Source organism: Carya illinoinensis, chromosome 5 (genome assembly GCF_018687715.1).
Source record: "Carya illinoinensis cultivar Pawnee chromosome 5, C.illinoinensisPawnee_v1, whole genome shotgun sequence".
NCBI classification, from domain to species: domain Eukaryota; kingdom Viridiplantae; phylum Streptophyta; class Magnoliopsida; order Fagales; family Juglandaceae; genus Carya; species Carya illinoinensis.
The window spans coordinates 8,821,515-8,838,790 of NC_056756.1; the positions used below are offsets into that span (position 1 = coordinate 8,821,515).

The 17,276-nt window shown below is 34.7% G+C and overlaps 1 protein-coding gene and 1 long non-coding RNA gene across 2 annotated transcripts; one reads left to right on the plus strand and one right to left on the minus strand.

The window, feature by feature from the left end:
* Positions 1 to 6,636: 6,636 nt before the first annotated feature.
* Positions 6,637 to 7,487, plus strand: LOC122309237 (chaperone protein dnaJ 11, chloroplastic-like). The gene has a single exon (XM_043122633.1). It carries the CDS (start codon positions 6,710 to 6,712, stop codon positions 7,238 to 7,240), a length of 531 nt encoding a protein of 176 aa, XP_042978567.1. The 5' UTR covers positions 6,637 to 6,709; the 3' UTR covers positions 7,241 to 7,487.
* A 2,169-nt stretch (positions 7,488 to 9,656) lies between these two features.
* Positions 9,657 to 11,438, minus strand: LOC122311576. Its single transcript, XR_006242815.1, has 2 exons — positions 10,070 to 11,438; positions 9,657 to 9,898 (listed from the first exon to the last, which is right to left on the minus strand). It is a non-coding gene; the product is annotated as an uncharacterized LOC122311576 (long non-coding RNA).
* Between the last annotated feature and the right edge of the window lie 5,838 nt (positions 11,439 to 17,276).

Sequence of the window (17,276 nt, forward strand, 5' to 3'; positions counted from 1 at the left end):
CATGTTGATAAAATAATCACAACTAGATCTTTCTGCTCATCACTACTCTTCTGTAGTTGTACTCTTATGAAGTTCTTATAAATAACACAGTTAGTGGAGAATTCATCAACATTAAACCGCTAACCTCATTTTTCAATAAAAAAAAAACGGTGGCCAGCCTTTTAAGATCAGACAAGCACCGCGGATTTTCAACTCTTCTGTAGGTGTCAAGCGTGCTGTCAGACGCCGCAGAGCTATGAAGCTATATTCTATCTCTTTTTTCTTGCTTCACGAGAGATGTTGTATCATAATTTTCTCTATAAATGAGATATTCAGCTCATCTTCATTCGCATCTCATCTTCTTCACTTTTCTGAAAATCATACTGCATTTTTACTCTGCAATCTCTTTCTGCATTCTTATCCTGCAATCTCTCTCTGCAATGGCTCAGCAATCTTCTCAGGGTCAATATATGAGGTATTCTGCACCTCGTTCATCAGCTGTTCCTGCTTCTACCACAGGTGCTATCATGCAATATAATGATCTGACTCGTAGGTCAGATAATGAAGCTATCTATGAGCTTGTGAGTCTCGGTACCCGATACTCATCATCCATTGTCGCATTTTCTCAGCGACTGCAATCCAGAACTTGTGGAGTTGACAATCTCCACGAGAATATTGCTATACTTCAGCGACTTTTTCTGGAGTCCAACATGAAAATAGAATCAATAAAGAAAGAGAATAAGAATTTAAAATCCTTGCTTAAATCTTCTTTTCGATTGCCCACCCCTTTAGATATGGATGCCATGCAGATTCTTGAAGAATAAGAGCGTTTGAAGAATGAGGCAAAGTGCCTCAAATTTCTGTAATTCTTGCTTCAAGATAATAAAATAATATTTCACAAATATTCATATTTGTGTTTCTATCTTTTGGTAGATGTTCTGTGTGCTCCCTTTTATTTCTTCTTTAATAATGCACACTTCATATCAAACCCATAATATGAATCTGAAATACTAATTGTATTAAAAGATGGTATTTCATGACTAATAACATCATCCAGCTTCCCCTTAAAGCCGCAAGGGTTTCAGATTTATATTTCAAATATGTGTAGTTTCATGAGCTCTTCTAGAGCCTCAATCATATATATAAACTGCAATAATAGCTTATTTCCATTTGCGTTTGGATTGCTTTAGATCATATAAGGATCTTTGAAACTTGATAGAATACATATTTCCAAATGTATTCATATTAGAAGTTTCAGACATTTTCTATCCTTCAGGGATTTATATATATATCATGATCCATATAAATATGCAGTTAATCATGCATATCCAAACTTTCGGTAACTTTCAAGCTAATAAAAATCTCAATATGATTTCAACCACTTTAAAATCATATCTATATTGTTTCTTCGAGAAACTAATTTGTAATTTCTATATCACATTTTCATATTAAAAGGTTCAAGCTTTTTATATCATGTATATAAATATCCACTGATATTTAACAAAAATCACCTCTTTAGGTGTTTGGACTTCAAGTCCATATTTATCACATTTTACTTAGTGATATCAATTATGCAGGAATTTAGAAACTAACTCGTGATTTATATATCACATTTTTATTGCCTTTCTATAAATACCCACTGACATTCAACAAGCATCACCGCTTTATGTGTTTGGACTATAAGTCCCGATGCATCATATTTTACTAGTGAATCAATTCTGCAGGAATTGTTTCTTTCAAATTTGGCCAATATTTTACGTCGTATTCTTCGACGGTTCTTAATTCACTTTCATCATTACTTCTGGTAATGTCAATTGTCATCTCATATGAAAATACGTTGTCGACAACGATTTTATTTCTATCTATAATTTCTCAATTATTCATGAAATGTAACGAGATCTCGTTATTTTCATATACCTGTCCCTCTTCAAGGGAAGACATTTTCATGAAAAACCTCTTCAGGAGGCACTCTTCAAGAGTTTATATAGGAGAATTTTATACAGAAAATTTGGATGGACTTTATTGCTTGTTCTGTGGGTATGGCCTCTTCAGGAGCACCAAATTATTTGTGCTTTTCTCTTTTGAGATGCTCTATCTTTTGTATCAATACATCTCACATGCCTTTAAACATGTCTTTAGACTGCTGAATTTCTTAATTGTCCTACAGGGACTTCAATCCTCGCTGGGATTTTAGCAGCTAGAATATGAGACATTTTTATCTTATTACATCCAAAATTTAATTATCATCTGAACTTCTGGTTCACATATGATAATCAAAATAACGTCGAATTATTTCATCTTATTTGCTTCTGGCAAATTTTTCTTTCCACTTCTGGTGGTAAGACTTTATAGTAAAAGAATCTTCTGGTTCTTTTATGGACGTCCATATGAAAATCATTCGACTTATCGTAATTGATTTTGGATGATCAAGATAACCATTAAAAGATATAAATATTTTGAATCATATCACCTTTTGATGTATCATAATATTTGATTCAATAATTTGTATAATATCATCTCAAAGAGAAAGCTTACAGCTTTTCCAATACGAGCTTCTGGCCCGAAAAGATATTCATTATCACGTCCAATCTCTTAGTTTCTTTGAATGAAACGTATCATTCTTTTCACTTCAGGGAATAGAATGATATAAATTTATTATCATTCACTTCAGAGAATGATGTAGATCTAGTAAGATGTGACTAATGATTCTTATCAAAAGCTCATTATTTTGCTCAATCACTGAAAGACCTGATACAAATTTAGAATATATTGTGAACGTTTGCATTTCATATTGCTACTTCAGGAGCACATTCGAGACGTTCATTCAAATATATATTCTTTTCACAATTTCAATTATACAACTCCAGGTGCATAAATCATAATGAGCTTTTAGTACAAATATCAATCATTTAAACTATGAGATACTCAAAACCATACACACGCAACGTACTGAATGATTCCTCACATCCCCTCTTCCTTGTTGATCAGTCTGTCTCCATGCTTTCTATCTTAATACAAAATTTTATTTATAAACAAATAATCAAATAAGATAAAGAAAGCATACAGTAGCAGGCTGCAGGAGTGCAGGCGGGCATCAACCATCATAGGGCCAAAAAGTCCACCCACCAATCTATTATATTTATTTTATTTTATTGTAAAGATAGTTGGTTGGCTCATCTTATCAACCTAATGGACCCCTACTAAACATGTGAAGACAAAAATAGTAGCATCGATCTATGAATTATGAATTTACTATAGTTTTCTTTCTTTGACTAGTTAGCATGCTATGCTTGAATAATATTTTGCAATACTGCTACCATCTTCCACGTGTTTCCGGTTTTGATGGCTCGGGAGAGAGAAAATTTGTTCATGTATTTCATGCTCTTCCACCATCACCCGTCGGATTTTCTTGTCACCGTGCACATCGCAAACAAGTGGTCTAGGAAAAAGTGTGTTAAAGAACCTGCAGATCCAAGAGTACATAAAACACAGAGGGAGTCCAAGAATGAGAACGTAATAAAAGGGGTTGTGGACCGCATCGATCTTAGCCTGGCGGGCTTAGCGGATGCCCGGTACAAGCGGTCGTATTCGAGCATAATGTGCTCGAGATCCTCATCATTGGTGACTGAGATCAAAGCGTCTAGATCTTCACCAGGGAGCTGATCCTTAAAGCAAACAGCATCGGCGTCAGGTATCAAGGAGGAGAGCTTGGATTTGATGGTAGAGAATTTGACAGTACGATCGACGGCTAGGATCTTGGTCTCGCCACCAACATAGGCGAGCTGGTTGTCGTAGGGCCTGGCTGGCTTTTGCCGCCGTAGCTGCACATAAATTTCACTTTGTATTGCACAGAAGCAGGCATTGACGGCTCCCACGACGGGGTTTCGCACTCGATTTCGCAGGACCGAGGAGAGGAATTTTCCTCAACGACGAGCTCGTGGTTGGTAGCAATATGCAACCTTTGCAGGTCTTAGAATTGCCTTTGGATCGCCGTCGGAGACACCACCGGTTCTCCAATCTGATGTCGGTCCTCCGATCCGGCCGATGCATCCTTCGTCAGCGCGTCAGGAACCGTCGGCACAGGAGCCACGGCAGCTTTTACTCGGATCTGAGGAGGATGTGACCGGATCTACTCCTTATCGATTTGGCTCCACCTTCTCGATCCGTTCTGCATCCAGCACCGAGTACTGACTGGCCGACAAGCTCATATAGTCAATTAGTTGCCGTTGGAGTTGCTGAACCGAAACGGACACTCTGCGCCGAGTAATGAATCGGGCTCTCTGTGTTGAATTTGCTGAGATGCGAAGCAAGGGTCTGGGAGATTTCTCAGTTGAGAAGTCTAAACCCAATTGACCATGCCTGAGGGCAGTGGGAAAAATCGCATCGTGCTGATAACGTGTTGTGAATCAATCAAAATAAAGAGAGAGTTTCAAGATTGAGAGAGAGCGAGAGAGGAGATTCTCTTATTGATCTATTATCAAACTTATGAATTCCTTAAAGAATTCAACGATATATATAGGCGTACAAATGGGACTATGCTAGTTCACTATGCTAGCACTATGTACTATGCATTTGACGACTAGATAAATATGGTCATACAATTCAAGATAGTTTATAACAAATAATAGATAATTGACAAAAATCATCAAACTTTGGAAGTCATGAACTTCCAACGAATGATCATTGATTTATTAAAAAAATATTAAACCGAATGCCATAGCAACAGAATCTTTCTTTAACGTGGGTAAAACAGTATAAGATATATGATAACCAGAAAAAATAATTATAATTATGAGTTTGTAAATATTATATAATTATTTAAAAAAATAAATATAAAATTAATATGAAAATAAATTAATTTTTTAATAATAAATTTTATTATTTTTTAAAATAATTATATAATACTTACACATCTAACAGTCACACTTATCTGTCTTCCACTCTCCGGCCACCTTTCTGTTTTTTAATTCTCGTCTCTTTCAGTTTATGTATTTTCTTCTTTTATTATTAACTCGTAACTCTTTTGTTGCCACCCGCCACCACGTGTCCCTTGTCTACTGTGCCCATGACTTACACCGTGTATAAACTACTTTCCCCACCATGTACGTGTATAGGTATAGGCACGTGTTGCTTGTGCGCCACCACTACCACTAGATGCCTCATTTACAGCTTTGTTTAGTTCCCATTCCCATTCTCTATGGATATTGGATATGTGTTCAACTCTTTCAGATTATTGATGGCATGCACCCATGCAATAGCCAAGCATACCTTGGTTCCTTTTGCTTTTCTTGGGATGCCTGAGTTTCCTATGGCTATTGTCCATTTTCCATTGAGTTGCACAAAAGGATTTGAAGGTCCCATGTGAGCTGTTGACAGCTCCCTGTGATGACAAACACCGCCCTGTTTGGTCTTTGTTATTTACACTATTCCTATCTCCTACATTTTCCATCATTTTCGTTTATGATAACAAAAATATATAGGTCCTATACTGTTTGGTATTTTTGGAATGAATTGTCCTCTTTGTTAGTTTAATTTGATTATTCTATTAAACAATATTTTAGAGAGAGAAATAAAATCACTGATTTTTTGACTAAAAACGGTGCGTTGGAAGAGAATAATATAATTAGAAATGCAAGTTTATTGCCTCGTGATTTATGTGGTTTGTATAGAATAAATTGGGTGAGATTGGCAGTTATTCATGTCTCTTAATTGTTGGGCTGTAGGGTTTTATTTTATAGTTATTTTTTAGTTTTATGTATGTTTGTTAGGTGTTTTGCTGTGTTGGGAGAAGTTAGTCTTGTTATCAAGGTATTTTTCCGTCACAAATAAGAGTGATTTTAATATAATTGGAGAGGGACCACTCTTAAATATGTGGTTGCCAACTTTTTAAAAATAAAATAAAATAAAATAACAAAAATATATAAATACAAAAGCAAAACATCATTTCCCAATTAAATTAAGTGAAATGTTATAATTATAAGAAATTCACGTCAGAATAATTCACAAACGAACATATATATTAAATTTATTCTATAATAAAAATAATTTTAAAATTTATCTATCACGTCAAAACAGTAAATTTATTTGTACTAAAACATTTAAATAGACCAGATCGTATGTAGGGCTTAAACTGTAGTTTTCCCGTAAAAAATCTAAGAAAATGTCAATTCCATTGTCGACAAATGTCATCCAAATGGGCTTCTTAGTACACGCCTCCAGATCCACCCATTCGCCATCCTCCTCTTTCTTTTCGATATTTTATTTTCTGGGAAAAAGAGGAGCTGTCCAAGGCTGTTTACTGTTGGTTCGGCTGTCCATTCAGCTTCATCAAACGGCCATGGAAGAACCAGAACACTGATTAACTGAAGTTCTGTTCCCCCGATAAGATAAGGCCCAAGTCAATTATGTTGAATTGTAAAAAAAGTTTCATTGGATCGTTTATGAATTTAATTAAACATTATCATCAATTGAGGAATTTGTAATTAGGTTCCTGCATTTATGGACTGCAAAAGGTAAAGTGGGCCCTATCATCTAAGAAATATAAGGGTAAGCCTATCCATATAAACAGTCAGCTGACTCAGCGTCCAATGGATAAGCCTTTCAAAATCTACAACACTTAACCGCGCCCACATTTCACCCTGTTTCTTTTTCTTTTTCTACATAAAGCCCCGTTCCCCTCCTCCCTCCACTATTCACTCCTGGCTTCAAACTCTCCACACAAGCTTTCTCAATGCTCGCCTCCTCATCTTCAACCTCCTTTCTCCAACACCCACTTCCACTCGCCCTCTCAAGCAAACACCAACCTCTAGCAAAGCCATATTTTCTTAGATTTCGTACGCACAAAACCGTAGCTGCTGCTTGCAGCGCAGCAACAGAGACAGGTCAAGCTCAGAGACCTCACCTTAATTTTCCTGTTGATCAAATGGCCTCCGCTGCGTCATTGTACGAGGTTCTTGGGATCCCCATGAGCGCAAGTTGCCACGAGATCAAGACGGCATATAGGAGGTTGGCGAGAATGTGTCACCCTGACGTGGTGGCCATCAACCAGAAGGAAGCATCGGCCAACGATTTCAAGAAGATCCATGCAGCTTATTCCACGCTGTCCGACCCCGTCAAACGTGCTTGTTACGACAGAGAAATTTATGGGAACCAACGAAGGCCCTACGGTTCTTCGCCACTCTCGTCGGCGGCGGCGGCGGCGGCCATGGCTGGGTTTCCGGGCCGTACTAGGAGGAACTGGGAGACTGACCAGTGTTGGTAGCTAAATTAAATTAAGAACGATGTATACATATAGAGTTTTACAGAAAAAAAGTGAAAAAAAAAAAAAAAAAAAAACTATGTATGCATATCATCCCCTGTTCTTCACTTTCTGTGATCGAAAACAGAGCAGAGAACAGATTAAAACGATGCCGTTTCTCTTTTTTCGAATGGGCATTCCTATTGTTTACGTACGAGAGATGGTACTGGAAAATGTTTTCACGTGTAATATATTACCTAGTATTTCTTTCCGCTGGTCCCTTTTCTTGTTTGATCAGTCGTTTATGGCTCTTACATTTATTATTTTTCTGGATTTCTTTTATCCACTTAAAAAGTAAAGTAACAAGTAAAGTTATTCTACGCCATCACATTATTTAAATAAATTTATTTTTTAAATTAAATTATTATATGTAAATATTTTGCTAAATATAGTAAATTTAAAAATAGTGCTTTTCAAACAAAAAATACAAGAACCCACGCTAATCGCAATATGTTCCTAAGATGATCCAACGCTGAAGTCGAGATGGAATGTTGAGAAATCCAAAGTTCACAAATAAAAATGGAGAATTCATTAGGTGATGAAACTCGTTTGCAGGATAAATATAAGAATGGTGATATATACTGATCACCATTTCACTTATATTTTATAATATATTATGTGTTAGGTATTTATTATTATTTAATATTAAAAAATATGTAATAAATAATTATTTAATAATAATATATATGTTATATTTGATTTAATAAGATGTAAAAAAATAATAATATGATATATAAAATCTTATTAAATAAAATGTTGTCAGAGGGCCAGGAGCACTTGATTCTTCAATGAATAATGTGGATGGTGTCAGAGACGATGTTAACCTTCTGGTTACTGCTTAAATTTTAAGAGAAATTCTATAGGCAACCGCCAATGCGTCCCCGCCGCGGCCTCATTTGTTTTTTTTTGTGACGTGGCGTTTAATTAAATGTAATAAATAAATGATAAAAAGAAACTTTACATAAGCGGGAAACCAAACGTGAGAAGCTAAAAAGGAAAACCAGAGAGAGAAAATGTGATGCGAAAACCGAAGAGAAATGAAAAGCAAAGAGAGAAAATGTTATGCGAAATCTGAAGAGAGAGAGAGAAAAAAAACCAGAGATATGAATCTGTATCTTCTAGTTGGGGATCTTCTTCTTCACGAGGCGTCTAGCATTTAGTAAAAACCAGAGCTGCGTCTTCTTCGTCCAGTTGCGTTTTCTTCGTCATTTCAAAAAGCTTTCTCCCGAGCTGCGAAGAGAGAGAGAGAGAGAGAGAGAGAGAGAGAGAGAGAGAGAGAGAGAGAGAGAGAGAGAGAGAGAGTAAAAACCAGTTTAGAGAGTTAAAAGCTTTTTATCTTCTTCGTGCATCTAGCTTCTCCCGAGCTGTCTCCAAGGGTCCTTATTTTCTGTTTCTGGTAGGTGTTATCTTGCCCACTTGGAACTGATTGTAAATGGGTTTTAGTTTTGGAAAATGTTGTTGGGTGCTGATGATTTTGTAGCATTAAGATTTCTGTAAACTCGAAATGGCCATGGTGTTGTTCGTGTAAGATTTTTTCTTGTGTTTGAACTACTGGCTTCGCCAATGGAAGTTGTGGGTTCGTTTTTCCACCAATTTCTTGTAAGAGTATTTTGGGCACTTTCTTATGGCCAATAAAAGTTTGTCAATGGGTTAGAACTCAAAAGTTAAAACTCTAATTTTTTTTTGGTGGATGGAACTGTAATTGGTAGCTCTTGAGCTCTACATTGATCTCTGCATTGGAGGGCACTTAGCAAAAAGTAAATTATTGGAAGGTATTTACCATTAGTTCTTTTAAGGCACAGTTGTAACCATTTGGATTTCTTTTCTTTCTTCCTTTGTTGTTTGTTTTTTCAATTGAGGTTTGCTAGAATATTATCATCTAATTGGGTGGCGATTTTTTGGAGGAATACAGAGAGTCCATGTTTTGTTTTCACATCAATAGCAATTACATTTCTAACTCTGTTACCTCAACTTTTTTTGAAAACAAGTAAAAGGCCTAGAAGGAAAGAAGAACAACACCATGGTTTATGTAGAGGGAAATAGAAACTGATTACCCTGCTTCTTCTCATCTGCAATGGCATGCCTTTGTGAGTAATTGTGCGCAAACAATTACGCAAATTTAGAGAGACAGCGCTCGGAGAATGACATTATAATTACTAAACATGAGCTTTTGTTTTGCCATCTTATTAAACCAACAAATCCAAGAATCCTTTTTTTTTTTTTTATCGATAAACAAATTATTATTGATCAAAAGTGTAGGCAATGCCCAAGTATACGGGAACAAATCCAAGATTACTAAACCAATTTATTGGCGTAAAAGAAGCACTAAGCAGTAAAGGAGCAATTGAATCCCAAAGAATTCCAAAATATATGACACCAATTACAAGAAAATTGATCTTACTTATAGTTCTTAAAACATGAAACAACTGTAGCTTCAGCATTCTACATTAATAATGGTACAAATTGACATTTGCATCATACTCTCAGGACTACATACTATAGCCATCTGAGCCACCCCTAAGAATATCATGCAGTGAAACACTTCCTATCTCATTCCGGGTAAGTGATGGACTGGCAGCCTTTAAAGTTTCTGCAGACAATGTAGTTGTCACGGCTATAAATCTACAAGCACCAAAAAGAGATTACCATTTCTACCAAATAATCATATAATATAATGGTTCCAAGGTATACCAACAATGATTAAGCACATGGGAAACCAACCCAAGCTCAATATGTTTACATTTATTTGTACTCGATTTTAATGCAGGAAACACATAATATGAAAAAATTTACTTCATTTGACCAGCTTTGGCAGCTTGAACTCCAGCTAATGCATCTTCAATGACAATACACTAGGAAAATATAGGCATAAAATTATTTCAATAATATAAGAGTGATTGGTCACAGAAAAGCTACAATGATCAATTCAGTCACTGGACAATTATGCTGACAAACACTCATTCAGCAGTAAGGTGAAAAAAAGAAAAATTGGCAAATTATTGAGATGAAAAAATTAAATCAGAATATTCAATACAACCTATGTTTGAAGCCAATAAAAATAATTGTTTAGAAAACATGTCTCAAAAGACAATAATCTGCAGAATCTCTCAGTATACTTCACTGGGCAGCACTTGAGCACATTCAGAATCTTTGATGCAACTTAAGAAAATATCATGAGCAGGCTTCAAATTCTCGAAAGCATCTGCTTACACAATAGCATCAAACCTGAAAGGAGGCTAATAAAATATTAAGAACCAAAAGTATCATAAAGGTGAAATTTGTTGCATACTCTCAGATTTGGGCAAGTTGACAGTTCAAAGCATGGATGTGGACCAATCTGAATACAAATCCTTATGCCCAGCACCCAAATATTACCAAGTTGCTTATTCGCGTGTCCTTTTTCTTGGGATTATATTCTAGATGGTATTATACAATTTCTTTTGTTCAACAATGGGGGAAAATATTAGTGCACATACTTGAAAATTTTCAGTATGTTTACAGTTACTTGCAAAGTACATCGTGTTGAAAAAATCTTACACGAACAACACCATGGCCATTTCGAGTTCACAGAAATCTTAATGCTACAAAATCATCAGCACCCAACAACATTTTCCAAAACTAAAACCCATTTACAATCAGTTCCAAGTGGGCAAGATAACACCTACCAGAAACAGAAGATAAGGACCCTTGGAGACAAAGCTCGGGAGAAGCTAGATGCACGAAGAAGAAGATAAAAAGCTTTTAACTCTCTAAACTGGTTTTTACTCTCTCTCTCTCTCTCTCTCTCTCTCTCTCTCTCTCTCTCTCTCTCTCTCTCTCTCGCTCTTCGCAGCTCGGGAGAAAGCTTTTTGAAATGACGAAGAAAACGCAGCTGGACGAAGAAGACGCAGCTCTGGTTTTTACTAAATGCTAGACGCCTCGTGAAGAAGAATATCCCCAATGAAGAAGATACAGATTCAGATCTCTGGTTTTTTTCTCTCTCTTCAGATTTTGCATAACATTTTCTCTCTCTGTTTTTCGTTTCCCTTCAGTTTTCGCATCACATTTTCTCTCTCTAATTTTCATTTTTAGCTTCTCACGTCTGGTTTCCCGCTTACAGAAATTTTCTTTTTATCATTTATTTATTACATTTAATTAAACGCCACGTCACAAAAAAAAACAAATGAGGCCGCAGCGGGGACGCGTTGGCGGTTGCCTGTAGAATTTCTCAAATTTTAAACTATTTCTGGGAACTCTGGAGTTGGTCGGTGAGTTTTGTCAGCAAGACAGGGCAAGAGGCATCAACCGCTAGGCCTGCAGGCCAATCTGGGTGCTGAAGTCTCAAAATGAGCACCCACTGCCTTACGTTGTTCAGAAGAATCTGTCTCAAACGTTGGAAGTGACGTCTCACATGGTAGAGGATCAGCGAGGCCCAAAATAGCATTAGTATTATTAGATTATTAAACTGACCGAAAGGCTTGTTTTTTGTTCAACCACTATCTTGTCGCTGCTTTACTAAATGCCAACTAACAGTCTCCCTCTTATATTAATATTTGTTATTTTCACAATATATTTAATGTACGATTCTACTTATTAACTCATCATATTCCCTATTATGAAAGTCATTACAATTATAAAAATAATAAAACATTAATAATTCTTTTAATTTCCATTTTACTGCTGTTGTTGCAGCTAAATAATTGTGTTCCCGAAGAATTTCCTTTTATTTATTTTCGTTTAATAATAATAATAATAATAATAATGGAAGTTAAATTTTTTTATTTTGTGATAAATACAGACTGACATTGCCATCCTCAACCGGGCCAAGTGCGAGGGATCAGACAGTCGACACGTCATATGTTGGGAAACGACCACCTCTGGTCCCCTTGACAACATAAAGAATTGAGGCTACGCGTAAGCCCCAGCAATTTTGAGTTTTATAACCTATAAATAAATTTAAGAGTTAATTTACATATATTAATATTAATATCTTTATATTTAAAATTTAAATTAATATTATTTTTAATAAAATTTATTTTTTTATCATTTATATTAAATGAGTGTATTTATTGATACACAGTAAATTTTTCTTACAATTTTCGATATGCCACCCAATGGACCTCTTCTAGCTCATATTCAACGATGTGTCGACACATATTAGTGTAGGGAGGACTTTTAAATTTATGAGTTTTGTCATATAAAAGCAGGTTCGTGTATCAATTTGTGTGCTGATAATATATTAAAAATTTTTTAAAAGAAAAAGAAAATTTTATATTTCATAAAAATTATTTTTATTTTTAATTCATATTATTTTATTAAATATATACCTTACCTATCAATATTAATATACCAATTTCACTTTAAAAAAGATTTTTCCTAAATTTAATGATTCGCATTCCTCTAGGAGGCACGGACTCGAAACCGTCCCCTTCATTGACTGGTCGTTTACAGTGCCAATAAAATTTTGCCGCTCCTAATTAAAAACATAAATGCTACTCCCACGAACGGGAATCCCGAATGGGGATCCCGACAAGCGGAAAAAAATTTAGATTCCGTTCATGCACGGGAACAATTTTCTATGATTCCATCGAACTACATTAAAAATTGCCAAGAATTTTTAATATGGATCATGGCCATTAAACTTTTGGGTTGACCTGATACAACGAACTCCCTATTCTCTATTTTATTTAGAGAAAAATGATTTATATCATTTTCAAATGGACAAGTTTTATATAAGCTCTAACAAAAAAATAATTTTTTTTATTAGTAAAATCTATTTTTTTTATAAAATTTTTATATATCACTTATCTATGTAAAACTTATAAATACAAGAATTTCTGGAATACATTAATGATGCGGCAAGGCATGTCAGGGCCTACTATGGTAGATTGTGGTGGTCTGGCCCATATTCAAGATTGATCTGCATGACTTGGGCTAGTAGCCCACCAAGGAATTGGGTAAGATGGGCAGGAGCATGCTTTGGTTGAACCACGCCCGGGCGTGACAGTTAATTTGGAGGATATTCGAGGATGAGTAAATGGGCATGCCAGCTAGCCCATTTTGAATTTTATATATTTTATATATTTTTAAAATTTTTTAAAATAAATTTAAATATTTTTTTAAAAAATACATAAATATATTAAAAATCACTTCTTTAATTATTAAGTAAAAAAAATTGTGAGCAGTCAATCGGAGCGGTACATTTGGTGATTCAAAATAGTTTTATTGATTCAAGGATATTGTAATGTAGCCTTTCGATGCCATTATTAGACAGCTTCTTATGGCTGTGTTTTATGTTTTAAGCTAAACAAAAAATTCAAAAAAAAAATCATATTTATTATATTAAGTTAGTGTTGATGTTTTATGTTTCCATTTAAAAAAAAAAAAAAACAGTTTTTCGATGTTTTTGGTTTTTTTCAAAGATTTTATTAATGAACATGAGTCTTGTTTTTATTTTCCAAGATGATTTAACTTTTAATATAAAATAAAAGGCCATGTTAATAAATACTTACGATTTAATTTAAAGACTTGAAATACTTTTTTTTCTATATCTCATTTATATCATTTAGTAATTGATAAAAAGACAAATAAAAATAAAAATGAACTGTTTATAATCCGGTGCGCCACTAGAGAAAATTAAAGGGATCGATAGATATATATATTTATTAAGACAAATTCATATTTAAGGAACTATATATATATATATATATATATAATATACACACACTACAAGACACCATCCATTAGTAAGTACGTACTACATTAATGTAGGGCTAACGCTAGAATCACGTGAGACGTTTACTGCACAGTGCATGCGCGCTGCACCATGCATGCTGGTTTTGAACTGAGATACCAAACTCCATGTATACGAGTCATGCATGTACGTGCATGCAGGATGGTAATTAATAAATCATGTCTAAATTTAGATAGCTTTGGTACTATATATATGTGTATATATATTTTGCTTTGTTTTATTCGAAACTACATATAACTGTCCAAAATGTAATATATACAATTAACCGATCGATCATATATATTACAAATTCATATTCCTTTTTTTTATTTTTTATTTTTTTAAAAAAAAAAAACCTTATTCTGGTAATTAATGTAGGGGTACTACGTACTGCCCCTGATCTGTGCAATGGAAAACTGTACCTAAATTTTGTTGAATAGCTAATACTGTAGAATTATCATGCGAGCTGTACTAAAGACAAGTTGAGTAAGATGAGAATTTTAAATTGAGATGAAAATTTAAAATGTTATTTTTAAATATTATTATTATTTTGAGATTTGAATCATGAATACAAATCACCATGTGTTGCATATAATTAAGCTTTCTCAAAACCCTATAGCTAATCCAACGGGGTCATGATGAGGATCTGAGTCAGATTCATTATTCGCTAGACCAATTACCTTCAATATCGCCTTTAACTCTCAGTAAATCACGACTTTAGTAGAACTTAAGATATTCAACTTGCATTTGAATATAGAAATGATAAAATGTTGAGACGTCAATATATATCATAATGTTGAATTTGAAAGCAAGCTGGAAAATAGAGGATCGCCGTATGCATAATGCATCGGGATCGAGGTGTTAAAAACTTAAGTTAAATGGTTGCCATTGTTGTCTTTTTCCTTCATGTTACTTCCTTCTAAAGTAAGTTCGTATATCGGTGTATGTACTTGTTCAAGTTCTTTCTAAAACATCGATGGAGAGGATAAAACACACTGCCAAAAGGACATGATCACGAGAGAGAGTAGTGTGTAAGTATTGAAGTAAAAACACCCAATATCACAAATTGGAAAAAAAAAAAAAAAAAAAAAAAAAGGAAACATTGAGCTGTCTAGCAAACCGTTTGGACTTTGGAGTAGTCAATTTGGATACCTAGCATTGACAATTCCGATCACTCGCAATCAGTACCAATGCCAAATGCGTAATTGCCAAACACTTGTGTTCCTTTTTAATTCCCAGCTTTCTCGTTCATAATTTTCCAGCTTGTTTGGGATTAGAGAATAACTATAGATGCAAAAACAATTCTACACTTTCCTCCTGTACGTACGTGGCCGGTGAGAACCCTGGGAAAAAAGGAATCCAGGGAGAAAAAAGAAGTGGAGTAATGGAATGGTCCGTCCAGGACAGAGGACGTCGACTGGATTTCAATGGACCGGCCTTACTCGATTGTACATTAGGTAGCACTGGTGGGGATCGATGATCGGGCATTAATGCATGGCTGAATGGTACCCGGCCCGTACATCATCATGACGTGTGTGTGTGTAGGTCTTGCATTTTTTTTTTTTTGTCATGGAATATTCACTGCACTTTCCAATAAGGGGGGGTCCTTGCATGCGGAGAGGCAAACAGTGCAATTACCACACAAAAGTCTGATCAAAATGACCCGGTGCCGTGTGCAAAGTCAAAATTTCCATCTTCATTCATTCGTCACATCTGCATTTCATTCTTTTGTGCTGGTGTTGCCCGTGACTTGTGTTCAAGATCTTTGATTTTCCGTCCTCCCAGCTACATAGCTAGCGCACTCATCATGATAATTTTGGACACGTACTGCACGTACTCATGATATATAAAGTGATCGATCTGTAAAAAATTACACCTTGTTATTTAGTATATATCGTATTAATACCCTTTACTTAATTTATCGAGGCCAATCTGAAGCTGGGCACTGTTCGAAAGACTTTATAAAAAGTCATGTTCATGTTACCTCCAAAATTACCAAGTGGGAAAATGGCAGTACGTATGTATATACGTACCTTCCAAAAAGAATTCAGATCACTTGGATACGATATTGATGGCCTCCCAGCTTTCTAATTTTTTGCTCTCAGCATGCAATTCATCATTCTTCAGGAATGAATGCTAACTTTCAAGAAAAAAAAAAAAACCTCTCTCTCTCTCTCTCTCTCTCTCTCTCTCTCTCTCTCTCTCTCTCTCTCTCTCTCTCTCTCTCTCTCTCTCTCTCTCTCTCTCTCTCTCTCTCTCTCTGTGTTTTAACTAGCCAGTGAAAAGCGACATGTACATACACCGGCAAAAATCTTCTGTTGTTCATTTTGTTGATATTAAATTATTAATATTCATTTCCCCGACCTCATCAACTGCATTGCGACTTTTTATAAATTAATGTGATATGCATGCATGTATCATTTTTTGTGTGAAATTAATCTAATTAGGTTGTATGTATTAAACAACTCCAAGACGACAAGCTAGCTAGCTACCAATCAATTAAATAATGAAAAAGAAAAATAGCAAGACAAGCAACCCATCATGCCACATTATCTTATGTGATCACGTACAACAATTTGTATAAAGAAAGCATTTTAAACCTTTAAAATTCCAAACAAATTATTATCTATAACAATGTGGTTAATTTTTTATGAAAACTACTATAGTCATAAAAAAAAACTCATAAAAATAAGTTCACAAATTGAGGTGTCTTAATGTAATACATTATATTTACTTTACAATAAAAATAATTTTATAATCTAACGTATCACATCAAAACTCCTCAGTTTGTGTAGTGTTACAGTCATAAAAAAATCTCATAATTAAAAATAAATTCACAAACTGAGGTATCTTGATGTAGTACGTTATATTTACTCTACAATAAAAATAACTTTACAATCTAACGTACAACATCAAAACTCTTCAGATCATGTATTTACTATTATGGAATTTTTTTGTAACTAAAACATTTTTTTTTTAAATTCAAGGAGTTGATTATCAATATCATTTATATATAAATATAAATATATAACATATGGTTTGGAATTTATTACAAAATATTTTTTTTACCATAAATCGTATTAGCATATTAATCAAATTAGGGCGTAAAAGTCATGTTTTGATCTCTTACCTTGAGATTAAATCCCTAAAGTTTTAATTAATTATTAACCACCATGATCACCTAGCTCTTAAATTTGTATTCCGGTGATGCCATTATGTGAAGGACGTGACTACACTTTGATGAAATTGGCTTGTGTCACTACTATATTTATATAATGGAATCATGAT

Coding starts and splice junctions, on each gene's coding strand:
- LOC122309237 (XM_043122633.1), top strand. CDS start 6,710: ATGCTCGCCTCCTCATCTTCAACCTCCTTTCTCCAACACCCACTTCCA.